This window comes from Microcebus murinus, chromosome 16 (genome assembly GCF_040939455.1).
Source record: "Microcebus murinus isolate Inina chromosome 16, M.murinus_Inina_mat1.0, whole genome shotgun sequence".
NCBI classification, from domain to species: Eukaryota; Metazoa; Chordata; class Mammalia; order Primates; family Cheirogaleidae; genus Microcebus; species Microcebus murinus.
This window is the reverse complement of record NC_134119.1, coordinates 41,046,805-41,074,162: the sequence shown is the minus strand read 5'-3', so window position 1 is coordinate 41,074,162 and position 27,358 is coordinate 41,046,805. Positions and strand designations below refer to the sequence as shown.

The 27,358-nt window shown below is 41.3% G+C and overlaps 1 protein-coding gene across 2 annotated transcripts; it reads right to left on the bottom strand.

Annotated features, from left to right (window-relative positions):
• Nucleotides 1-1,578: 1,578 nt before the first annotated feature.
• Nucleotides 1,579-27,125, bottom strand: LOC105880386 (mitochondrial genome maintenance exonuclease 1-like). 2 transcript variants are annotated; one of them, XM_020281758.2, is made up of 5 exons: nt 26,859-27,125; nt 25,706-26,284; nt 20,729-20,945; nt 8,762-8,894; nt 1,579-8,377 (listed from the first exon to the last, which is right to left on the bottom strand). In XM_020281758.2, exons 2-5 carry the CDS (start codon nt 26,214-26,216, stop codon nt 8,222-8,224), a joined length of 1,017 nt encoding a protein of 338 aa, XP_020137347.2. In that variant the 5' UTR covers nt 26,217-26,284; nt 26,859-27,125; the 3' UTR covers nt 1,579-8,221. The 2 variants fall into 2 exon arrangements, with proteins under 2 accessions (XP_020137347.2, XP_020137348.2); XM_020281759.2 differs by lacking the exon at nt 26,859-27,125 and adding an exon at nt 26,708-26,851.
• Between the last annotated feature and the right edge of the window lie 233 nt (nt 27,126-27,358).

The following is a 27,358-nucleotide window of genomic DNA, read 5'->3' as shown; positions in this document are numbered from 1 at the left end:
TTACTCTGGTTAGCCATTCTGACCCCCAGCTCTTTTTCTGCTATTCTGGGAAATGGCAGTTTCCTGTGTCCCTTTACTTATCTCTCTTAAAATGCTCTTCTATTAATACATGGCTTTTTCCTACTTCACTTTCTTGACTTTGAATTCAAGATGTACCCAATTCTTTCAGCCTGTGACCACCTGTGTCATGTCCTGTGGTTACTACTCAGGTGTTGGATTAAAAAGCAACAATACACACACATCTAACTGCTGATCATGGTAATGGAAAATGAAGCATTCATAGGTAGGATAGTTCATTTAACAAGCAGTATGTATGTACTGAATGTTTCACATTTGTCCAGCATTGTAGACATTTCCCATGAACTGGGGAGATGATAATATATATACGTCTGAAATGGTGAAGTAACAGAAAAAGGTAGAATACTATAATGAGAATCAAAGTGGTTGGTAAAGGCCGGGCGTGGTGGCTCAGGCCTATAATCCTAGCACTCTGGGAGGCCGAGGCAGGCAGATTGCTCGAGGTCAGGAGTTCGAAACCAGCCTGAGTGAGTCCTTGTCTCTACTAAAAATAGAAAGAAATTAATTGACCAACTAAAATATATATATACAAAAAATTAGCCAGGCATGGTGGCGCATGCCTGTAGTCCCAGCTACTCTTGAGGCTGAGGCAGTAGGATTGCTTGAACCTAGGAGATTGTGGTTGATGTGAGCTAGGCAGACGCCATGGCACTCACTCTAGCCTGGGCAACAAACTGAGAGCCTGTCTCACAAAAAAACAACAAAGTGGGTGGTAAAAACAAAGGCACCATAGGAGTTCAATGAAGGGTGGAGTCAGTTCCAAGGAGGAAGAAACTAATATTTGCCCAGTGCCTATTCCATGTTCAGCATTTGTCACACATTTTCCTATGTTAATTTTTCTAGAAACATTGAGGTCAGTACTATCCCCAAATTGCTAATGAGGAAACAGGCATAGAGAGGCGAAGTGACTCTCCTAGCATTGCAGAGCTGGGGTTTGAACCCACATCTGCCTGGCTCTGAGACTCCTCATTTCTATGCTCCACCATCTTGTTTCCGGTGGAGGAGGTTAGACTTGAGCTGGGCATCAGTAGGACTGGGGTTCGGGTCCAAGCACTTAGACAATTAAGATACGGCTGAACAAAGGGAGGAAGGGAAGTTATTTTAGGCAAAGGTATCTGCACAAACAGCAGCTTAGAAATGGGTGTGAGCCTGGTGCTGTGGGACAATTTAGATTGGCCTGAATGGCTGTTTCTAATCAACATTGACCTTTGCTTACTCTTAGACTTTTTTTTAACTTTCAATATCCCATTAATTTAGTGACAATATTATACTTACTTAAAGATGTTATATAACATTTCAGCAACATTGCTTTTTTCTTGAGAATTATTTTTATTTTATTATTATTTTTTATTTCAGCGTATTATGGGGGTACAAATATTTAGGTTACATGTGTTGCCTTTCCTCTCTTCCTCCCGGAGTCAGAGCTTCAAGCGTGTTCGTCCCCCAGATGGTACGCATCATATGTACGTATATACCCTTCCCCTTCTCCCCCCTCCCATCTGCCTGACGCCCAATAAATGTTATTCCTATATGTCCACTTAGGTGTTGATCAGTTAATACCAATTTGCTGGTGAGTACAGGTGGTGCTTATTTTTCCATTCTTGGGATACTTCACTTAGTAGAATGGGTTCCAGCTGTACCCAGGAAAATACAAAAGGTGCTATATCACGATTGTTTCTTATAGCTGAATAGTACTCCATGGTATACATATACCACATTTTATTAATCCACCCATGTATTGATGGGCATTTGGGTTGTTTCCACATCTTTGCAATTGTGATTTGTGCTGCTATAAACATTCGAGTGCAGGTGCCTTTTTCATAGAGTGTCTTTTGTTCTTTTGGGTAGATGCCCAGTAATGGGATTGCTGGATCAAATGGTAGATCTACTTGTATCACTTTAACGTATCTCCATATTGCTTTCCACAGAGGTTGCACTAGTTTGCAGTCCCACCAGCAGTGTAAGAGTGAGCAACATTGGTTTTTTTACACAATTACCTTTCATGAATATTTTTTGTACAGATCTTTAAAAATGTATCTGTCTTTGATGATTAATATCTAGCATTTTCACATCTCTTAAATCCTTTTAGACTATGAGTTTATTTATGTTATTTAATTATTTTTTGAGACAAAGTCTCACTCTGTTGCACAGGCTAGAGTGCTGTCCTGTCAGTGTAATTCACAGCAACCTCAAACTCATGGACTTAGGTGATCCTCCTGCCTCAGCCTCCCGGGTAGCTGGAACTACAGTGCTTGCCACCACACCCAGCTAATTTTTTGTTTTTATTTTCAGTTGTCCAGCTAATTTTTTCTATTTTTAGTAAAGATGAGGGGGTCTCACTCTTGCACAGGCTGGTTTCGAACTCCTGACCTCAAGCAATCCCATCTCAGCCTCCCAGAGTGCTAGGATTACAGGCGTGAGCCACCATGCTTGGCCTAGACTATGATTTTAGAAGTTTTCGAGCACAGTCCATGGCTGATTTGGAAAGACATTAATTGGGACTCTCAGAAGCACAGTCAGCTCAATCCTCTGTGATGGTTCACGTGACCAGCACCAATGTGCACATTACCATCTCTCCTGCTAGAGATTTAGCATGGCTCTGGGAAAGCCTGCTCTGGTTGGAGCTGCAGTCTCCTGCCAGTTTGATAAATGCTCTCTCACTCCTAATTTCTGCCACTCCACTTTTCTGAGCCAATGACCCAGATGCATTTGGCTGTAAGAGGCCTCACTGGATTGTGCAGATGGGTCTTTTGTCTTGGTCTTAGAGAAAAGGCTCTATGTCACTGTAATAGAAAAAGTGAGAAGAGCTGCCTGAAGACGGGGAGTAGATAATGGGAGAACTTTCACGTAGTTGACGTGATTGAAAGCTGACTAACATTAGTGACCATAATGCCCAAATTGCCCTCAGATACACGGAGGTCTGCCCATTTTTGGCTTCTGCTCCATAGCTGCAGTGCACTTCTCCTGCCACTAGATGGCAACCCCGTTTTAAAGCAGATTTCATCCAAGCAACAATGCTGTTCCCAGTAACAAATGAACTACTTTCATCCCATCAGTGGGGGAGGGAAATCTCAAAACTCTTGTGTTAGTGAGTACGTGGAAACTGAGGAAATTTCAGGCACCACCACTGGGAGTGTAAGTTGATATCACCATTTTGGAGAGGAATGTCACAGTCGTGTTCAAGCTGTGACCCAGCAGATACATCCAGGTTTGATCCCTTGGTAATGATGGTTCACATTCTGTTCCCACTATGTCAGGCACTGTTCTAAGTGCTTGCTTCATTTAATCCTCACAACTCTTAGAAGTAGATACTATTTTCCTCCAAATTACAAATGAGGAAATCACGGACAGAAAGGTCAGGTAATTTGTCCAAGGTTACAGAGCTAGTAGGTGGCAGAGCCCATGTGCCTTGTGTGCTGCTCTGTCTGTTCCAGCAAAGCACTGTTAACCTGACAGTCCATTCGCATGACAGTAAAATATGAGGGCATACCGCAGAACAGGTAAAAGTAACGCACTAGGTGTAGAAGTGGGCAACCTGGAGACAGCTCAGAAACAAATTCGGAGACCAAGTAAAATCTAAAAACACAGAAAGCAAAACTGTATCATTCATGGCAACCAGTACATGTAGTAAAACTATAAAAGGATACACAGTACATGGGGAAAAGTACACACCAAATTTATGATGGTGTTTGTCTCAGAGGAGAGGGAAATAGGATTAGGGAGACAAAGAAAAGGCCTTTGAAGTTTATTGGTGATGTTCTATTTATTTTATATCTATCTTTCGTTTTATCTATCTGTTCAGTAGAAAGGAAGTAGCTCAAACCCAAACCTAGAACAGGATTTTATGACTAGATCCTCACAAATGCATTACTCAAACTCCACAACTGTTACTGTTAAGGCAACATACAAGCCTATGGCTCAACCAGGGGCTTCTTCCCAGAGATTCTCTCAAGTTCCCTTCCATAGTATAAATAATTTAAATGATCAGTAGGTTAGACTTTCAGGAACAGCAAGTCTCTGCTTAACTTTTAAGCCTCTGCTGGAGGAAGAGAGGGATGGAGGAAGGAAGGGTGAGTGCTACCTTTTATTTAGCATTGATTGGCTTAAGACACAATGTTGCTCTTTAGCTACCAACTCCAAATAACTTGTTTCTTTAAAAATAGAAGTCCCAACTATCCCTTTTCTTTCTTTTTTTTTTTTAAGAGACAAAGTCTCACTCTCTTGCCCAGATTGGAGTGCAGTGATGCAATCATAGCTCACTGTACTCTAAAGTGATCCTCCCACCTCAACCTCAGGAGTAGCTAAGACTACAGGCACACACCTGGCTAATTGTGCTTCTTTTTCTTGTAGAGACGGGGTCTCCAACTCCTGGACTCAAGCAATCCTCCCGCCTGGGCTTCCTAAAATGCTGCGATAGGCTGGGCACGGTGGCTCACGCCTGTAATCCTAGCACTCTGGGAGGCTGAGGCCGGCAGATTGCTCCAGGTCAGGAGTTCGAAACCAGCCTGAGCAAGAGTGAGACCCCCGTCTCTACTAAAAATAGAAAGAAATTAATTGGCCAACTAATATATATAGAAAAACTTAGCCGGGCATGGTGGTGCATGCCTGTAATCCCAGCTACTCGGGAGGTTGAGGCAGCAGGATTGCTTGAGCCCAGGAGTTTGAGGTTGCTGTGAGCTAGGCTGACGCCACCGCACTCACTCTAGCCTGGGCAATAAAGTGAGACTCTGTCATAAAATAAAATAAAATAAAATGCTGCGATATCAGGCTTGAGCCACTATTCCTGGCCTATTTTTTTCTTAAAAAAAGATTTTTCCCCTAACTAATCCCTTGCTTCACTTTTTTGTTAGGATGGGAAGGTGAGAGCATAGGGTAGGTTATAATCAAATGTTTAATTGCTCAGGTGGAAAGCTGCAGTGATTAAAACAAATTACTCCTGTCTAACTCCTTTTAAGGCTGGTAGGCAAATTGGTTACCTAGAAACACACTGACTTATGTCTAAACCTCTTCCTATATTTACCTGGGTCAACACATATGAAACCATAGGTCATATGGTGACATGTTTTCCCAGAATTATAATAGATTTATAGAGGTTAATGTCCTTAGATTATCAGGCTCTGAGGAAGAGGCCAGGTGTGAGAGGGGGAAGCCATAATTGGGGGCAGAGTTGAAAATTGGTTTTTGTGTCAGCACAGAGCTTTTGTTAGATGTTAAATGCATTAATAAAGATGGGCAGAACTGCAGAGGAAAAGAGAATGCAGTTAGCTTTGAATCTAGTAGAGTGTCTCAAAACTAAAGACTATATTCTGCACTTCTGTGAGGAAGCCTCCTCAGAAGAGCAATATACACCTCCTTTTAAAAACATTTAATTAAGCCGGCTGCAGTGTCTCACCCCTGTAATCCTAGCACTCTGGGAGGCCAAGGAAGGAGGATCACTCAAGGCCAGGAGTTCCAGACCAGCCTGAGCAAAAGCGAGACCCCCTCTGTACAAAAAAAAAAAAAAAGAAAAGAAAAAGAAAGAAATTAGCTGAACAACTAAAAATATATAGAGAAGAAATTAGCCAGGCATGGGGGTGTATGCCTGTAGTCCCAGCTACTCGGGAAGCTGAGGCAGCAGAGTGAGACTCTGTCTCAAAAATAAAAAAAATTATAAATAAAAAGTTAATTATACTTAATTAGACTCTCTTCTTACTGTGAATCCTCAGTTTCATGTCACTGGAGTCTAATATGCCATATAGCACTCAGGGGAAGTGGTGGTACCTGATAATTAGTGATATACACCTCAATTCTTGAAAAATTTCAACTCATTTAGGAGTTCAAATTCGACTTTCTCCTCCTATGCCTCTGTAGTGACAGTATCTGTTTTTCCTTGATGTTTACCTCTCAGGAGATTGATACTTCTTCATTTGGTGAAATCTGAGGAGTATCAGGATTCTTATGAGAAAGTGGTGAGCTCTTGAGCAGTTCAAGAGAACCTGCCCGGGATTTACCTTCATTGTTCTCATACCAACCACATCTTCCTGGTCAGCTTCTTCTGAGGAAGTCTTCAGGTGACCGTTAGCTTAGGAGACTCATGGTACAAAGTGACAGGTCTGAGTTGAATTTGTATTAACACTAGAGAAGAACTCTATAAAAATGAAATTTTGCTGGGTCTAGTCTCCTAAATTCTAAGGGTTAGTGAGGCTTCCTCAGAGCAATGGGGCAAAATCTGTTAGTACAACTTTTAACTGTCTCACTTCATTTTTGACTTTGGAAATTACAGACTACAGGAATATATGCTGTTCAAAAAAACAAAACAAAACAAAAACCCCATATAAATTCAGAAGTATACAGAGTTAACACAAAGGTCCCCCTAATGTTCCTGCCTCCTATCCGAACCTTGCTTTCTTTGCCAGGTGACCATAGTGGAGAGCTTAGCAAGGACATCTTCTTTTATGCATTTACACAGAACACATACCAAAGCCACAAAGTCCATAGCTTGGGCACATAGTGATATCCCCATCTCTACAGAATAATAATAAGAAAAGCTGGTATAGTGTCATACACCTATACTCCTAGCTACTGGGTAGGCTAATAAGGTAGGAGAATCACTTAGGCCCAAGAATTTGAAGCTGCAGTGAGCTGACTGTACCACTGCACTCCAGCCTGGGCGACAAGATGAGACAAAAAACCCACAAACAATCAAACAAAAAAAAAACCTAAACCAAAACCAAAACACAAAGTCCAAACCTCTTGTAGGTTTATGAAATTATCCTATACACACACAAATGGAAATAAAAAGAAAACTAAAAGCCTCATTACTCATTTCTTATATTTTATTTCTCACAAATAATGGCTAATAAAAAAGTCATTTAGGCTGGGCGTGGAGGCTCACGCCTGTAATCCTAGCACTTTGGGAGGCCGAGGCGGGCGGATTGCTCAAGGTCAGGAGTTCGAAACCAGCCTGAGCGAGACCCTGTCTTTACCAAAAATAGAAATAAATTGACCAACTAAAAATATATATACAAAAAATTAGCCGGGCATGGTGGCACATGCCTATAATCCCAGCTACTCGGGAGGCTGAGGCAGTAGGATCGCTGAGCCCCGGAGATTGAGGTTGCTGTGAGCCAGGCTGACGCCACGGCACTCACTCTAGCCTGGGCAACAAAGTGAGACTCTGTCTCAAAAAAAAAAAAAAAAAAAAAAAAAAAGTCATTTAGCACCCTACTATTTTAAAGCAGCAACTTTAAAATAAATGCTAACAGACTCACTCCATAAAATAGGAAACCCTCCCTCAAGGCTATAATGGGCATTTATTTAAGTTTCCCAAACCAAATGATAACTAATAATTTTTATTATGTGTCAAACAGAAAACAATGGATATATTATTGTTCCCCTATAGCTGAAAACGTCTACATACAATAAATTTTCTCCATATACATGATCCTTTGACTCACGCCAGAAATAGCTACCAAAACACCTGTAATTATGATTTGCAAACATGGGTCTGGCTACTTCTGGGGGTTATTTGGTGGTATGCCAAGGCGTACTGCCAACGGCTTGGAATATGTCCATCTTTTCCAGACAGCAACATTTACGTGAGGCTGAATATTTATTTTTAAAAAAGGTCAAATTGTTAGTTGTTTTCCCCAACTGAAATATATAGACAACTCCAACATATGAAACAAGTTTTAGGAAGTTGCACTGGTAGTGGTAGTTGGCCAGTGTCTTCTCCTTCCACACACCCTAGGGCCGTGCGGCCTCTCTCCTCCCGGTGAACCCTGGGGACAGGCTTGGCACACTCAGCCTCACTGCCTTCCAATCTCAGTTCAAAGACTGGGCATCCTGCCCAGGACACAAAACGGTCTACCAAGGGAGCATAAGAGTCCCCAGCATGACCGCCCATCCCGCTTGCCCTCTTTTCAGGTAAATAATAGATGTAGAATAGTTGGTATGCTACGTGCTGAAGTCCAGCTCTTTAAATCTAGACTTTCCTGGCTTTTCAGATTTTTGGTAGCAATACATTTCAACAAATTAATACTTCTGTTTGCGTTAATGTAGCACTCAGACCCGGTGGCACCTATGCACGTTTTCAGATTACAGTAACCAGAAATCTTATCTTCCCAACTGCTGAATGTTCTCACACAGCATCTGCTCCCCCATCTCATTTCTGCATATTCTGATTCTTTTTCTTTTCTGTGTATTCTTCTAGTCGAAGAAGCCACTTGGCCCAGTACTGGGAACAAAGCTCCGCATCCATGAGATGTGAGTGGGCAGGTGATCCGTCTTTATAGGCCACCACAATTAAGCCACACTGAACCTGGAAGAAACAGAGGGCAATTCTAGTATTATTACAGTAGGTCCAGAGTTTAGGTTCATTTCCTTCTTACTCCAGGGCAAACTCAGTCAGTACAAAATAATCTACAGTAATATCTCCTAACTTAGAAATTAAGGTGGGTTGATGAAAGACTGCACTAGGACACATAGGAACACAAAGATGACAGATAAAAGAATGGACTGTGATCATTAAAGAACTATTTAAAAAAACAAAGCCCAGGAATAGGGGGGAAGATGCTTTTTAAAGTGGGAAGTGGACAAGGGGCAGAGTAAGCAGTGGGATAAAAATAGAGTGAAACCCCCAAGAACTTAAGTAGCTTTAAGCACTGAGCAAAGCTTTAAGTAAGTAGAGGCTCAGTGTCCTGACCTGAAAGCTGTAGTTGGCATCATGGTTCATGGCACCCATGTATGCCACAACTTGCAGTGGGTTGTCAAATGTATTTCGGATAAAAGGTTTTGGTTTCTCTGATGTCTTCCAATCAATCACACACAGCTTACCCCTAAAGAGAAAACAAACGAAGTCTTTGTAGATAATAGTTCAAACTGAAAAACTCTATTAGTATAACTCTCCTCTTACACATAAGTTTACTACTTGTCACCCAATGACCATTGCTTCTATTCTCTACTTTTTTTTTTTTTTAAGAGACAGGGTCTCACTATTTTGCCCAGTCTGGACTCAAACTCTTGGACTCAAGCATTCCTCCCACCACAGCGTCCTGAGTAGCTGGGACTACAGGCATGTATCACCACATCCAGCTCTCCATTATTTAAAATGGGTTTTACTGGCTGGGCGCGGTGGCTCACGCCTGTAATCCTAGCACTCTGGGAGGCCGAGGTGGGTGGATTGCTCGAGGTCAGGAGTTCAAAACCAGCCTGAGGAGTCAGGATCAAGATGGCGGACGAGAAACACCGCCAGAAAGAGTGTCTCTGCAGAAAAGACAGATTCTAGCAGAAATTAGAAAAAAGAAGCAAGAAGGCGAGCATACAGCAGACGAGGGCCAGAAGGAGGGTTACCTGAGACCCCGGGAGACTCCACGGGAGGAGGCTGCGGAGGAGAACTGGAGGCTGAGAGCGCCGGAGCAGCCCGGAGACCAGCGGGAAGGGTAGGTGGATAAATCACCTTTCCCCTCCCCTGCATTTGGGACTGCTGGTGGGCTTCCCAGCGGGTGGAGAGACCTGCGGACACCAGCCCAGAGACGGCCGCCCCCAGCTAGCGGTGAGCCTGTAGCGGACACGGCACCAGACTCCCAAATCCCTCGGGGCACCTCCGTGTGCACAGACCCGAGCCTCACGGCAGGCGCCATATTGCCTCCGCCTCCCCTCCGCCGACCCTACCTACGGCTGCCCAGAGAGACAATACAGCCACCAGCCGGAGGCACCTCCAGGGAACGGGACCTTCCCTTTTGGGACCCTACAGCTGACTAAGGGGAACTCAGACTGTGAGCGCCCTACCCGCCAGCCCTCCCAGGTGCTGCTAGCACAGTGTTCCCAGGAGAACGGTGCCGACTCAGAGGCTGAGAGACACAGACACAGCTTGGGCTCCCTGTGGGTGAATTGGGACCGGAACTCCTCTCTCTGGTGGGGATACAGTTTGAACTCTGGGACCCAGAGGTCGGACCTGCAGACCAGATCCCGGGCACCGAGGTCTAGCATTCCCCGGGGCACAGAAGGGATATTTGTGAACAGCCCGCTGAGGTGTGTGTGCCTCCAGGGGCAGATCAGCGTCCTAGAGGGCAACCCTCCCACCAAAGGGAGGCTGTGCGCCCAGCCCAGGCAGTGTTTCTGCGCAGGGAACCTCCCCGCCGGCATCACAATCCGGGGAGGACTGGTGGCGTGTGGTCTGGCCTGCTGGCAGAGGCCCAGGAGTAGCTGTGGAGTTGGGGAGGGTGGAAAGAAGCGAGGCCTGCTCCAGACTGCGGGTCTCAGACAGCCTCACCCCCACAAGCAGACTTTCTGGCTGAGCGGGACCATTCCAGCCCCGCCCTGACAGCTTTTCCTGGAAGGTGGAAGCAGAGAACAGAACTTTGACCCCTGCTAACTGCCTGAGGGCAGGCTTACCCAACTCAGCTCCGCCCATAACAAGAGCTGATAACAGGACACAAAATCAACAGCATAGCCTGTTCCTCCAAGCAAACGCCACCTACTGACAGGGACGGCATCTTGCACAGCCTTTCCACGGCACCCACTGACTCAATACACAGGGAGTGGTCCAATCTCACCCACAGACACCACCTAACGCCTCAGAAACTAAACAAGGTGTGTGAATACCCAAACAATAACCTAAAGGAAAGAAACAACAACTGTCGACATGGGAAGAAATCAGCGAAGGAACTCAGGAAATATGAAGAACCAAACGGAAAACACACCCCCAAAGAGGAGCACCAGCCCCCTAGAAACGGACACCAACCCAAATCAGGCAACCAAAATGACAGAAGAGGAATTTCGTATGTGGATCATAAGAACACTCACTGAGCTGCAACAACAACTCAATAACCAACACAAAGAAACCACAAAAAGCCTCCAGGATCTGGAAAAAGAAATGGACACAATGAAGAAAAGTTTAACCGAACTCCTAGAAATGAAGAATCAATTCAGGGAACTACAAAATACAGTGGAAAGTCTCAAGAACAGGGTAGATCAAACAGAAGAAATAATCTCAGAGATTGAAGAGAACACCCTCCAACTAAATAAAACCATCACAGAGATAGAGCAGAGAAACAAGAGAAAAGAGCACAGCCTACAAGAGCTGTGGGATTATGTGAAGAAACCTAATGTGAGGGTCATAGGGTTACCAGAAGGGGAAGAGGACAACAACTAAGGGTTGGACAAGCTATTTGAAGATATAATAGAGGAAAATTTCCCAGGCCTTGCTCAAAATCTCGATATATAAGTTCAAGAAGCTCAGAGGACCCCTGGGAGATTCAATGCAAACAGGAAGACGTCACGACATGCAGTCATCAGACTGACCAAAATATCAACTAAAGAGGCCCTTCTAAGAGCTGTAAGACAAAAGAAGCAAGTGACATACAAGGGAAAGCCAATTCGAATAACACCAGATTTCTCTAATGAGACTTTATAAGCAAGGAGAGACTGGGGCCCCATTCTCACTCTTCTGAAACAAAACAATGCCCACCCTAGAATCTTTTTCCCTGCAAAACTAAGCTTCATATATGAAGGAGAAATAAAGACATTCTCAGACAAGCAAAGTCTCAGAGAATTCACCAAGACAAGACCAGCCCTACAAGAAGTACTCAAAACAGTGTTACGCACGGAAAACCATAATAAAAACTTACGAATATAAAAACAACCAAAACCCAAAGATTAAAGGCCAGATAGTACAATGGCTCAAGAGAGAAATCAAAGCAACAACATCCAACCCAACAGAATGAACAGTAATTTACCTTACCTATCAGTTCTCTCAATAAATGTGAATGGCTTAAACTCTCCACTCAAGAGATATAGGTTGGCTGAATGGATAAGAAAATACAGGCCAAGTATATGCTGTCTTCAGGAAACACATCTAACCTGCAAGGATGCATATAGACTAAAAGTAAAAGGGTGGAGATCAGTATTCCAAGCAAGTGGAAGCCAAAAGAAGGCTGGTGTGGCAGTTCTAATTTCAGACGATTTAGTTTTTAAACCAACAAAAGTAGTGAAAGACAAAGAGGGTCATTATATAATGGTGAAGGGCACAGTTCAACAAGAAAAGATAACAATTTTAAATATATATGCACTCAACTTAGGTGCACCCAGATTCATAAAGCAAACTTTACTGGACCTAAGCAAATGGATTAATAGCAACTCCATAATCACCGGAGATTTCAACACCCCACTGACGGCACAAGACAGATCCTCCAAACAGAAAATTGATAAAGAAATAATGGACTTAAACAAAACTCTAGAACAATTGGGTCTGACTGACATTTACAGAACATTCTACCCAAAATCCACTGACTATACGTTCTTCTCATCAGCTCACGGGACATCTCTAAGATTGACCATATCCTAGGACACAAAGTAAACCTCAAGAAATTTATAAAAATAGAAATCATACCATGTATCTTCTCAGATCACAGTGGAATAAAAGTAAAAATCAACCGTAACAGAAACTCACATTTCTACACAAAAACATGGAAATTAAACAACCTCCTACTAAATGATTACTTCATAAATGAAGAAATCAAGATGGAAATTAAAAAATTCTATACTCCTACACTGCTGGTGGGACTGCAAATTAGTTCAACCTCTGTGCAAAGCAATATGGAGATACCTTAAAGCGATACAAGTGAATCTACCATTTGATCCAGCAATCCCATTGCTGGGCATCTATCCAAAAGATCCAATGACACTCTACAAAAAAGACACCTGCACTCAAATGTTTATAGCAGCACAATTCATAATTTCAAGGCTGTGGAAACAGCCCAAGTGCCCATCAATCCAAGAATGGATTAATAAAATGTGGTATATGTATACCATAGAGTACTATTCAGCTCTAAGAAACAATGGTGATATAGCACATCTTATATTTTCCTGGTTAGAGCTGGAACCCATACTATTAAGTGAAGTTTCCCAAGAATGGAAAAACAAGCACCACATATACTCACCAGCAAATTGGTATTAACTGAGTAGCACCTAAGTGGTCACATAGGTACTGCAGTAATAGGGTATTGGGCAGGGGGGAGGGGGGAGGGTATATACATATATAATGAGTGAGATGTGCACCATCTGGGAGATGGTCATGCTGGAGACTCAGACTTGTGGGGGGAGGGGGGAAATGGGCATTTATTGAAACCTTAAAATTTGTACCCCCATAATATGCCGAAAAAAAAAAAAACATAACAGTTCACAAGTACTTAGGAAATCAAAAGGACTCTGGGGAAATTATAATTCTAAAGGACCACTAATTCCTGTGGTATTTTTAGTTTCAACACTTAAAAAACGTTCTGTAAAGGAAATACAAGTCTATCTTAAAATAATTTTGAGATAAGTAACTAGTCTATAGCAAAAGTTAGTACTGTCATTTAGATGAATATACTAAAATGAGAAAACACAATTTTTTGTTAAACATTTTGCTGTCTTTAGAATCTATATCTAGTGTTTGTGAAGGGTGTTGGATATGTTTATTTTATTGTTTGAATATATTGTAATAGATTAAAACATGTTTTTATTATCATTTTCAAAAAAAAGAAAATGTAGTAAACAAAAAGTGGGACAACACTTTGTCTACTCTAGAAAAATGTAGAAGAAATAAAAACATCATAAGCCATAAAAAAAAAAAAAAAAAACCCAGCCTGAGCAAGAGCGAGACCCCGTCTCTACTATAAATAGGAAGAAATTAATTGGCCAACTAATATATATAGAAAAAATTAGCCGGCCATGGTGGCACATGCCTGTAGTCCCAGCTACTTGGGAGGCTGAGGCAACAGGATTGCTTGAGCCCAGGAGTTTGAGGTTGCTGTGAGCCAGGCTGACGCCATGGCACTCACTCCAGCCGGGAAACAACTTTTCTGCTGTTTAAGTCTTTAATCTTTCTCATAATTCCTTTGGATCTCCATGACCTCCTTTCATGTCACTATAGCTCTAGACAGAGTACAACTTATATAAGATCAATCTAGAGCAGCACTGTCTGAAAAAATAAAATTTGAGCCATGTCATTTTTTTTTTTTTTTTTTTTTTTTTGAGACAGACTCTTGCTTTGTTGCCCAGGCTAGAGTGAGTGCCATGGCGTCAGCCTAGCTCACAGCAACCTCAAACTCCTGGGCTCAAGCGATCCTACTGCCTCAGCCTCCCGAGTAGCTGGGACTAGAGGAATGCACCATCAACCCGGCTAATTTTTTGTATATATATTTTTAGTTGGTCAATTAATTTCTTTCTATTTTTAGTAGAGACGAAGTTTCGCTCAGGCTGGTTTTGAACTCCTAACCTCGAGCAATCCGCCCACCTCAGCCTCCCAGAGTGCTAGGATTACAGGTGTGAGCCACTAAGCTCAGCCTGAGCCATGTCATTTTAAGTTTTCTAGTAGCCATATAGAAAAAAAAAAAGAAACAGGTAAAATTTTAATATTTTACTCGACCCAACATATCTAAAATATTATCATTACAATATATAATCAATATAACAAGTTATTAATGGGATATTTTACATTTTTTGTACTAAGTCATTGAAATCCAGTTTGTGTATCAATATAGCACACCTGAGTTTGGACTGACCATATTCAAGTGCTCAATATCCATATGTGATTAGTGGCTACTCTATTGAACAGGGCAAGTCTATAGATAATTTTGTCTTTCTAATTGTTTTGTAATGTTGCTGAGTTTGACAATCTGCGTGAGTTAAGGGCCCCAGTTACTCCAGAGGCTGCTGTTCCTGATTCTTTCACTTGAATAAATGAAAATACCTTAAAAATAGATTTCTGCCGTAGACCACTGTTTATAGCAATGTAGTATAGTTGTAGCACTTAAAAATGTGAAAAAAATCTTAGTAGCATACTGAAAGCTGTAAAACATTAATGAAAGAAATTGAAGATGATACAAATAAATGTTAAGATATCCTGTGTTCACGGATTGGAAGAATTAATATTGTTAACATGTCCATATTACCCAAAGCAATCTACAGATTCAAATGCAATCTCTATCAAAATTCCAATGGCATTTTTCACAGAAATAGAAAAAAATCCTAAAACTCGTATGGAACCACAAAAGACTCCAAATAGCCAAAGCGATCCTGAGCAAAAAGAACAAAGCTAGAGGCATCACACTCCTTGATTTCAAAGTATAGTCACATACCGGTTAACAACGAGGATATATTCTGAGAATTGGGTTGTTAGGCAATTTCATTGTTGTCCAAATAACATAGAGTGCACTTACACAAACCTAGACAGTACAGCCTACCACACACTTACAAGCTATGGTAAAGCTTATTGCTTCTAGGCTACAAAATTGTATAGCATGTTACTGTACTGAATACTGTAGGCAACTGTAACCCAGTGGTAAGCATTTGTATATCTAAACACATCTAAGCTTAGAAATGGCATGGTAAAAATACAGTATAAAAGATAAAAAAAGGGCCGGGCGCGGTGGCTTACGCCTGTAATCCTAGCACTCTGGGAGGCCGAGGCGGGCGGATTGCTCGAGGTCAGGAGTTCGAAATCAGCCTGAGCAAGAGCGAGACCCCGCCTCTACTATAAATAGAAAGAAATTAATTGGCCAACTAATACATATAGAAAAAATTAGCCGGGCATGGTGGCGCATGCCTGTAGTCCCAGCTACTTGGGAGGCTGAGGCAGCAGGATCGCTTGAGCCCAGGAGTTTGAGGTTGCTGTGAACTAGGCTGACGCCACAGCACTCTAGCCTGGGCAACAAAGCGAGACTCTGTCTCAAAAAAAAAAAAAAAAAAAAAAAAAAAAGATAAAAAAAGGTATACCTATATAGGGCACTTACCATGAATGAAACCTGCAGGACTGGAGATTGCTCTAGTGAGTCAGAGAGTGATTGGTGAGTGAATGTGAAGGCCTAGGACATTACTGTACACTACTGTAGACTTTATAAACACTGTACACGTAGGCTACACTAAATTAAAAACCTATTTTTCTTTCTTTCTTTTTTTTTTTTTTTTGAGACAGAGTCTCACTTTGTTGCCCAAGTTAGAGTGAGTGCCGTGGCATGAGCCTAGCTCACAGCAACCTCAATCTCCTCTCCTGGGCTCAAGCAATCCTCCTGCCTCAGCCTCCCAAGTAGCTGGGACTATAGGCATACGCCACCATGCCTGCTAATTTTTTTGTATATATATTTTTAGTTGGTCAATTAATTTCTTTCTATTTATAGTAGAGACGGGGTCTTGCTCAGTCTGGTTTCAAACTCCCGACCTCGAGCAATCCGCCCGCCTCGGCCTATTTTTCTTTCTTTAATAAATTAATCTTTGCTTACTATAACTTTTTTTACTTTATAAAGTTTTTAATCTTTTTAACTTTTTTAGTCTTTTGTAATAATAGTTAAGTAAAACACACATAGTACATACATTGTAAATTAGTATAGCCATTTTGGAAAGGTTGCTCAAAAAAACTAAAAATAGAACTACTGTTTGATCCAGCAACCCACTTCTGGGTATCTAGACAAAGAAATTGAAAACAGTATGTTGAAGAGACATCTGCACTTTCATATTCATCAGTGGATAAAGAAAATGTGGTATATCTACAGAATGAAACACTATCCAGCTTTTAAAAACAAGAGAATTCTGTCATTTTTGACAACACCAGTGAACGTGGAGGATATTATGCTAAGTGAAATAAGGCAAGCACAGAAAGACAAGAACTTCATGATCTCACTTACATGTAGAATCTAAAGAAGAAGGCCGGGCACGGTGGATCACACCTGTAATCCTAGCACTCTGGGAGGCCGAGGCGGGCCGATTGCTCGAGGTCAGGAGTTCGAAACCAGCCTGAGCAAGAGGGAGACCCTGTCTCTACTATAAACAGAAAGAAATTAATTGGCCAACTAATATATATAGAAAAAATTAGCCAGGCATGGTGGCGCATGCCTATAGTCCCAGCTACTTGGGAGGCTGAGGCAGTAGGATTGCTTGAGCCCAGGAGTTTGAGGTTGCTGTGAGCCAGGCTGATGCCATGGCACACACTCTAGCCTGGGGAACAAAGTGAGACCCAGCCTCAAAAAAAAATAAAAATAAAAAATAAAGAAGCTGAACTCAGTAGAAGAGAGAGTAGAACGGTAGTTACTAGAGGCTTGGCGGGCAGGGGAGGAGAAAGGGGAGATGATGGTCAAAGGGTACAAATATTCAGTTAGGCAGGTGGAATAAGTTTTAGTGATCTGTTGCACAGCATAGTGACCACAGTTAATAATAATGGATTATATATATATATATACACACACATATATACACACATATATTTTTTTTGAGACAGAGTTTCACTCTGTTGCCCGGGCTAGAGTGCCATGGAGTCACCCTAGCTGACAGCAACCTCAAATTCCTGGGCTCCAGTAATCCTACTGCCTCAGCCTCCCGAGTAGCTGGGACTACAGACATGCGCCACTATGTCCGGCTAATATATATGTGTGTGTGTGTATTATTATTATTTTTTGGTTGTCCAGCTAATTTCTTTCAATTTTTTTAGTAGAGACGGGGTCTCATTCTTCCTTAGGCTGGTCTCAAACTCTTAAGCTCAAACAATCTACCCACCTCAGCCTCCCAGAGTGCTAGGATTACAGGCATGAGCCACCGCGCCCAGGCTGGACTGTATATTTTTAAACTACTAAAAGAGGCCAGGCATGGTCGCTCACGCCTATAATTCCAGCACTTTGGGAGTCCAAGGTGGAAGAATCACTTGAGTTCAGGAGTTCAAGACCAGTCTGGGCAACATAACGAGACCCCATCTCTAAAAAAATATTTTAAAAATTAGTTGGGCATGGTGGTGCACACCTATAGTCCCAACTACTCAGGAGGTTGAGGTGGCAGGATAACTGGAGCCTAGAAGTTACAGCGAGTAGGTTTTAAAAGCTCTCACCACCAAAAAGTGGTAAGTAGGTGAGGTATCAGGAATGTTAATTAGCTTGATTTAATCCTTCCACATGTGCACAAATATCAAAATATTATATCCCATAAATATATACAATTATTATTTGTCAATCAAAAAAAATTTTAAATTCTTAGTAGCATAAACTCAAAATTGCAATAGACAGTTTACAAATTGCTCTTAGGCAAATGAAAAGATGCTCAGCCTCCTTGCTTATGCAGATTAAAAATACAATGCTATCAAAATTACCAACATCGTGTTGTTAAAAGTGTTCACAAATCAGCACACTTACATCTTTTATAATTTAAAATGCACATACCCTTGACCCAGCAATTTCCCTTTTAGGTAAGTACTGGGAGAACAATGGCTTGATATCCTGGGTGTAAGTGAGAAATGCCTGGGAGATTTAAGAAGTATTCATGTCCAGGTCTACTTCAAACCAGTTGAATTTATTCCAACTACATTTATCATCCATCAAAATCAAAAAACAAATGCATCTGCCCAGAGAAGCTCTGTAGTATACAAGGAAGCACATTCACTGCAGCATTGTTTGTAATTGTGAAACATTTTGATAGAAATAACCTAAATGTTCCCAATAGGGAAATGGATATGGCTCAAAACAACACCAAACACCAGTCAAGAGGAGAGAAGTGGGGGCAAACATTAGTGCTAACATCTATTGAATAGATAATATGCTTTTTTTGTTGAGACAGTCTCACTCTATTGCCCGGGCTAGAGTGCCGTGGCATCAGCCTAGCTCACAGCAACCTCAAACTCCTGGGCTCAAGCATTCCTTCTGCCTCAGTCCCCCGAGTAGCAGGGACTACAGGCATGCACCACCATGCCTGGCTAATTTTTTCTATATATTTTTAGTTGACCAATTAATTTCTTTCTATTTTTAGTAGCATCAGGGGTCTCGCTCTTGGCTCAGGCTGGTTTTGAACTCCTGACCTTGAGCAATCCACCCGCCTCAGCCTCTCAGAATGCTAGGATTACAGGCATGAGCCCCCACACCCAGTGATAATATGCATTTTAAGTACTGTTCAGGGAATATCTCACAACCACCATATGAGATAAGTACTATCATTTGTCTTATCTTATAGATGAATAAACTGAGGTACACAGAGACTAAGTAACTAGCCTAAGCTTAGATGAAAAGCCAGAATCTTATCCTAGGCAGTCTGGCTCCTGAGCTCAGTATCTTAACAGCTTTGTGATACTGTGTGCCTAGAAATTTCTATATAATGTGACTCTCACAGTTCTGAGAGTAACAATACATAAGTGCTGTGTGCAGTATGTGTATTATACATAGTGTGGTGTGTGTTAAAGAGGGTAATAAATAGACTAAAAGGACATGGCACCAAATTTACAACAGTGAATGCCTTTGGCCAGGGGATTGGGAGAGAAGGGAGGAGGTGACTCAAGGAACTTGAGCTTAATTTGTAATGTTATATAAATTTTTTTTAAAAAAAGAAGCAAATATGACAGTGCTACTAACTAATAATTCTGGGTAATGGAAAATTATTAAACCAGAAAAGAATGTCGCAGATCTATATAAACTAATAAGGAAAGATGTCTAAAATACTCTAAGTGGAAAAAAGCAGGGTATAGCATCTGTGTTAAGAAGTATAGGTAGGGGACAAATGATTATACATACAGTTATAAAATATCTCAGGAACACAAAAACCTTCTAAACAGAAGTTAAAAGCAGAGGGGTGTGGGGGATTCACTTTTAATTGCTTGAATTAGCAAAGTGCATAATTATCCATTAAATTCCTTTTAAATTTCTAAAATGTTAAGTTTCAAAAATGTTCATATTGTCAATGTTGATGCTCTGATTTAAAGAACAAGAAAACAAATAAACAGCAGTGCTATGGACATATAATCCCTATGAAAAGCATATGGTGTCAGGAGCTTCTTGTAGGCCTTGGGTAGAAGTGATTGTATGGCTCCCTTGGTAATCTAAAGGGCAGCCCAAAACAGCCTATTACATTTCTTGGCACACAGGGCTCTTCTCAGATAGGAAGCTATTATGGCATAAAACTGATAGGTGGTTCTAAAATAGTTTCCAGACTAATAAATATTCTGTCAGTTTTCTTTAACTACAGCTCCAGGATTTATACACACAGATTTTTCTCCCTGTCCTGTTCTTGTTGCTCCCTTGCTTTATTTGTCATAGGGATACCTCCGGGTTACAGCTACCTTTGGAATCTGGAGTACTGGGAAAAACAGTAACACAGCAGCAATTTAAAAACCTGCAAATCCCAGGATGGTCAAACTGAAATGAAAAAAGAAAAGAAAAAAAAAAAAAAAAAACCGCAGGAAGCGTTAGTGAGTTCAGAGTTCCTATCCATGTCAACCATTGCTTGGAAGCCAGGAAAAGACGTGATTTTCAAAACCAACAGTTCATGATATAATCTTTAGGAAAACAGGAAAGAAAGAGCAGAAATTATGGATCATATGCCTGGTATCTTGCTTGGGAGGAAGGGAGGAAGCACACCAGGCTGGAAAACAGGCCATGCTAGGGATATTGAAAAGTATACCTTTTCTCCACCAAACAGTTTAATTTTGGAATATTGGTTGACAAGGATTGTGTGGCTCTTCCCCCTGTATCTGTCCTCACCTCCTGCCCCGTACCCAATTGTTTTACCTGTCACTTAGGTTTTGACTGGAAAGACATAGGGGCAGCAGTATCTACAGGCATTCCTTAAAGCAGGAGTTAAGAGGAAAACGTACATTTTGACAGGCATCTGTCCCGACCTGCACTAATTCACCTCCACACTGTGATGGAAACAATCTCATACTTACTGATATTCAGCCACACAGTCCAGCAGACCTATATACTTTAAGGTTTCATGTTGAACGGCACTTTCAAGAGCTCGAACTCCACTGACATCTTTCAGAATATGCTGGATGCTTTCGACATAACCAGATTTGAGATTTTCATCTGTCTCTTTTAAGTCTCTCTGGGGTGAAAGTATGCTTTCCAAGGCTTCATGGAACCGTTTCCCTTGTAAAAAGATGTCTGAAAAGAAAAGAGGGGAAAAGAGGCAGGAAACAACCACAGCTAGTACTGAAAAACAGATATCAAAAAACCTCTGGGCCGGGCGCAGTGGCTCACGCCTGTAATCCTAGCTCTCTGAGACGGGCGGATTGCTCAAGGTCAGGAGTTCAAAACCAGCCTGAGCAAGAGCGAGACCCTGTCTCTACTATAAATAGAAAGAAATTAATTGGCCAACTGATATATACATAAAAAATTAGCCAGGCATGGTGGCACATGCCTGTAGTCCCAGCTACTCGGGAGGCTGAGGCAGAAGGATCGCTTGAGCCCAGGAGTTTGAGGTTGCTGTGAGCTAGGCTGACGCCACGGCACCACGGCACTCACTCTAGCCCAGACAACAGAGCGAGACTCTGTCTCAAAAAAAACAAAAAAAAAACCTCTGAATTATAAAATCAAAAATCAAGTAAAATTATATCAATATATAATATATAAAAATATATTATATAATTATAAAAATTATATAGCATATAAAATGATAATAAAAAAGTTTAAATTACACAAGTTATTTTATTTTATTCTGAGACAGAGTCTTGCTTTGTTGCCCAGGCTAGAGTGAGTGCTCAGGCATCAGCCTAGCTCACAGCAACCTCAAACTCCTGGGCTCAAGTGATCCTCCTGCCTCAGCCTCCTGAGTAGCTGGGACTACAGGCATGTGCCACCATGCCCGGCTAATTTTTTCTATATATATTAGTTGGCCAATTAATTTCTTTCTATTTATAGTAGAGACAGAGTCTCGCTCTTGCTCAGGCTGGTTTCAAACTCCTGACCTTGAGCAATCCACCCACCTCTGCCTCCCAGAGTGCTAGGATTACAGGCGTGAGCCATCGCACCTGGCCAAATTACACAAGTTATTAAGTGACAACCCTAAGAAACCAAATTTTAGCCTTGTGTGAAACCTAAGGATGTACTTTTTTTTTTTTTTGTAAAAATATCTTCAACCTCAAGTACAGGAAATAAGCATGCACTTTGAAAACTAAAGGTATTAGAGTAGTTTAGACAATAAGATGCATTAAAATGAAGTATTTCTAGTAGAATTAGGCCAAAGCTACAACTAGATGTTATAGAACTAGGAGCTGTAAGACCATACCTAGTTTATGGTGCTATGTATTTATTCAATTTAATAAGTTAACTGGTTGTGATAAAAAAAAATCAATAGAAATGTAGGGAACTGTGCTTCCGTTTATGGTTCTTTTTTAACCACAACTTAATTATGAACATAGGTGGGAGAATCCATTTACTAATAGGATTAGTGACAAGCAAGGAATGAAAGTCAAGGCACATACAAATTAAAAACAATGAATTAGATATCGTGCGATTTGGAGGGAGAGAAAAATATGATATTCTTATGCACTTTATTTTATTTTTATTTATTTATTTATTTTGCTCTTTTTTTTTTAAGTGTTAGAACAGCCTGAGATGGTTGCTATGTCCTGAATTTCTTTCCTTTATATATTTTTAAGAAAAGGGAACACAGATTCAACAAATGCAAAAAATACTATATATTCACTTGTTTCTTGGTAAGGGAAGGAAAGGAACAGGGCACATTGTTACGAGGGCTAACCAGTGACCTCTGTGCTTTCAAAACATTATTTAATTTTCAAACACATCAACCTAGCAAGATAAGGGTCATTACCCCTATTTTAATGATTGAGGCCCTGTGGGCCTATGCAGTGCTGTTAACTGGCCTAAAAGCAAAACGCTGGACAGGCAGCCTGGCACCAGAATGTGTTCTTTCGAGTCCATCAGATTAAAGATGCAAACTCAGAGACTACCATTTAGATACACACAGAATCAGGGGAGGAAATACACATGCTTGGAGACAGATCCAGAAAAGGAGGAAAACAATGCATTTAATGAGGTAACATTAAACTATGTTACCTATGTCAAGTATTTTTTACAAAGATTTTGAAAAGTCAGTTATATCACTGGCAAAAAACTGAATCTCTTCTGGGAAATTACTTGAAGAGTTAAATGAAATTCAACTTAGGAACTAAGTTATTCTATTCCAGATTTACTTGGTTCAGTTGGAATCATTAACACATAAAATATCTACAAGAAATTTAAGACTGATAGAATTAAACCCTAGGGAAAAGTGCAATATTCATCTATAAAGTCGCTTCAAGAAGCAGAAGACAAACATGTTAAAAACAGGAAGCAAAAAAAAACTTGCTTTATCAACAGTGACATGCACACAGACAATTCATTTCTCACTGCAAACTTTACATCAGAAATGTCATTAGAAAATAAACATACATTTTTCCCATAGAGTATATTTTATTTTAGTTAAAAATAAAAGTTTGCAGTGAGCTATAATAAAGCTACTGGACTCTAACCCAGGTGACAGAGGTAGACCTTGTCTCCAAAAACAAATCAGTATAGCAAAAAAATTAAAAAACAAACACAGCCATATCCACTATGATCAACACAAATATAGATCAGAGTAAATCAGACTTTCTCATTCTTGCCAATTTTCAAAAGGTGAACTGCTGCTTAGGAAATTGCTCAGTGTTTGCAAGAATGCCAGCTCTGGGCACATCTTCTGGGCTTTGACAAGACCAGGAAGAAAGGAATTTATTGATCCAATATTTTTCAGCCTACCTCCCCAGACCTATTTAGTCAGTTATATGTTTTTTCTCTTTTTTTGGCCATGACTCTAATCTGTATGTGATTTTTCTCTTTATTTATTTACTTTTTTAAAGCAATTCTGCTCATTTCTTAAGGTTAACTGAGTTAACTGAGAGACACAGCACAGCCCTAATTTAGATCAACAAAGCTGACTCTATGAAAAAACAACCATAGTTTTTTCAAGGCCTGGGCTGTTAGGGCTCATTCACATTCCAAACAGAAATTCCTCTATCTATCTAGAGGGCCCCAGGCATAGGGGCATACTTCCTTACTTTGTGCTGAAAGCTACAGACCCTATGGTCCCACAAGTCCCAGCAGGCTTCTGCCTTTAAATTTTTTTTTTTTTTTTTTTTTTTGAGACAGAGTCTCACTTTGTTGCCCAGGCTAGAGTGAGTGCCGTGGCGTCAGCCTGGCTCATAGCAACCTCAAACTCCAGGGCTCAAGTGATCCTTCTGCCTCAGCCTCCCGAGTAGCTGGGACTACAGGCATGTGCCAATTAATTTCTTTCTATTTATAGTAGAGACAGGGTTTCGCTCTTGCTCAGATTGGTTTCGAAGTCCTGAGCTCAAAGGATCCCCACCCTCCTCGGCCTCCCAGAGAGCTAGGATTACAGGCGTGAGCCACCACACCTGGCCTGCCTTTACATTTCTTTTCAGTAATTTCACCTGTGACATTCCGGATATAAGGAAAATCAAAACAATTTATGAGAAAATTATCAATTCTAAATTCTAGTGGTAGAAATAAAAGCTACGATGTCATTAAAAGATTTTTATGCTGCTTGCTTAGAAAGTAGAGAATAAACTGCTGGGCATGGTGGCTCAAGCCTATACTCCTAGCACTCTGGTGGCTGAGGCAGGAGGATTACTTAAGCTAAGGGGTTCAAGACCAGCCTGAGCAAGAGACCCTGGCTCTACTAAAAACAGAAAAAAAAAAAAAAAACTTAGCTGGGCAACAAAAATAGAAAAAATTACCTAGGCATGGTGGCTCCTGCCTGTAGTCCCAGCTATTTGGGAGGCTGAGGCAGAAGGATTGCTTGAGTCCATGAGTTTGAGGTTGCTGTGAGCTAGGCCAATGACAGGGTACTCTAGCCTGGGCAAGGGTGAGACCCTTTGTCTCAAAAAAAAAAAAAAAAAAAAAAGAAAGGAACTATAGTTTGGTGGTCGTTACTAATTAACTATCCTAAGAAAGCAGTTAGCCCTTGCATGTTGTCCTTGGCCCATACAGCTGAGGAACATTATAAGGAGCTAAGTCCTAATCTTGACCATTTTTTGCCAAATCCAGTACCACCTATATATACTATTTTTTAAAAAAACATTTGACATGTTTAATATGTTACATTCTTACATACACAAATGCAATTTTTTTATGGTGCTTGAAAATAAGTACACTAATCTTAAAAATGCTTTATGTACCACTAGGGGTACATGTACTGCTCTCTGGGAAGCATGGGCTAAGGAATGATAGATGTAAAACTTAGCTTTAACTAAAGACAACCTATATAAGCCTTATGGGACCAGCTAATTCACCTGTATCAATGGTCTTTTTTTTTCCATAGAATCTGTTCTCCTCACTTGTCTAAGTTAGTAAATTAGAAGTTGAAGGCTAAAATTTATTCTCAGATCCTTATCAAGAGCATTTGATTATCTCAATTTACCAAGATCAAAATACAGATGATGTGTTCCGTTGCCAGGGTCTTTAAATTTATCAGTTTACACTCATAAGTAGAGCAATGAGTATTTATTTACTAAATTTGGAACAGAATTCTGTTTTCAGGTGACTTTTTCCCATAATCAAGGAAAACAAGCAATTCTAATATTAGGTTCGTAGCTTATAAAACAAATTAATTTTATGCATCATTTAGTCAAATTATTTGATCTCTGTGCTTCTTTCATCTGTAAAATGGGGATAATACTATCTGTGCTTCATAGGACTGTCATGAGGGTTAAGTGAGTTAATACACATAAAGTGCTATTTAATGCTAATTACCATTATTTGACAGTAATTCTTCACTAGTAAGTTTTAAAAAATACCTCATTCTTTTGACACCAGTGCTCAATAGTCTAGAAAATAGTGACTATACAGAAGTAGAATTGAATTACTTGAAGTATATTCTTTAAAGCCATTTTCTCCCAGTTCCAGAATCATTCGCTGTTTCCACCTCTCCAAATAGAAAATCTGTTGTTTTGTCATGGTCTCCTGAAGGATTCGGGTCACGCTCGGTACCACATTCCTTTGCAAAGGGATTTTCAAAGGAATGGAAAGATCGCTTGTATCTAGTTTAACATTTCTCTCTGGATTGAAGATAGGAAACCAATTTTGTGGAACTCTTGATTCCTCTTCTTGTTTTTGGGGTTTTTGCTTACTCACAGGTCCATATAGTAAAGCATCTTCATCGAACAGTGATTCTGGGGTGCGGGCAAGGCCTCTGAATGACAAGACAGACTGTACTAAATGAGAGTATTTTTCTTGGTCCACTTCTTCATATGGGTTCATTTTTTTGTTTCGGCCACATGAATAACAGGAAGTAGAGAAATGAACAAGGGCAGCTGGTTCCACTGAAAACCGCTTTGAACGTCTGAGCTGCCTGCAAATGGTCTGAAATGCCTTCATCTTTAGATTTGTTTTCACTTCTTTCTAGTCTTTTTGCAATGTCGAGGGCCTTTTTTATTTTTGTAATCCTATTAAAAAGAAAACCATCAAAGTGAAAGCCTTATCAGAATGATATCGCACATCAAAACTGTATTTCATAAACTTTTTGGACATAGCTATTTCCCAAAAAAGACTCTAATCAATACCTGAAGCACCAGCACTCACTAAATGCGAATTAGTAGACTGCTTGGAGCAAGACGTCCCCAATCTTTAATCTTAAGAAATGTGACGCCAAGGAAGGGAGGCCTGTGCGTGAGACACAGAACAAAACCAAGGAGTGGGTCCTATAGCTGCCATGGCAGTCACAGTTAACAACCGATTGGTAAACAGCAGGTTCTTTGCTAAATATTCTGTATAGATATTTCTCATTGATCCTCACACTCTTTAATGTAGGCACTATTATAACCCCGTTTTACAGATGAAGCTGGCAAGAGGCGGTCAGCAGGACCCACCTTCGCGATCCCCACAAAGTTGCCTCCCGCTCCGCCGTAGGTGTGGAGCCCTGGGTCGTACAGGACGGCCGTGGCCCCTGTACAGAGCGGGAGTATGGATTGGGGAAAAGACGGCTTAAATAGAAGCCTAGACTACAGAAGGGGTCGGTACCTCAAGAAACCACCAAGCTTCGCTTAACTCCCAGCGTATGAATCACCTCTCGGGACCCGTACTTTCATCCGTCCCGCGCTTTGGGCTTGAGTTACACTAGGCGTCCCGGCATGCACAGCGGCGCTCAGGCCGGAGGCCCTTGCTTGTTCCCCTCCGGGTATGTGCGATGGGTAGGGAGTCCCTCCCCTGAGGCGGAAGCGCGGACGCCTCCAAATCGCGCCCTTTTGTTCTCACGAGATCTTGTTACGTCACCGCTCGTCGCCATCTTGGACCCGGGTTGAGTAATAAATTATCCCGCGCTGAGGTGCGGTCTTTCTTGAGAAGCGCCTCATCAGGATAGTGTCGTGGCTCCGCGTCCCCGTAGCGGTCCTGCGAACTGCATCCTCCGCGTGGTGCGGAGCAAGGGTAGGCCCCGCGTTGCATCTTTGCCCGGCTCCAAGATGGACGGCAGCGGGGACGGGGAGGCCGCTCTGGGGGAGCACGTGGCGCCCTGCTCGCCA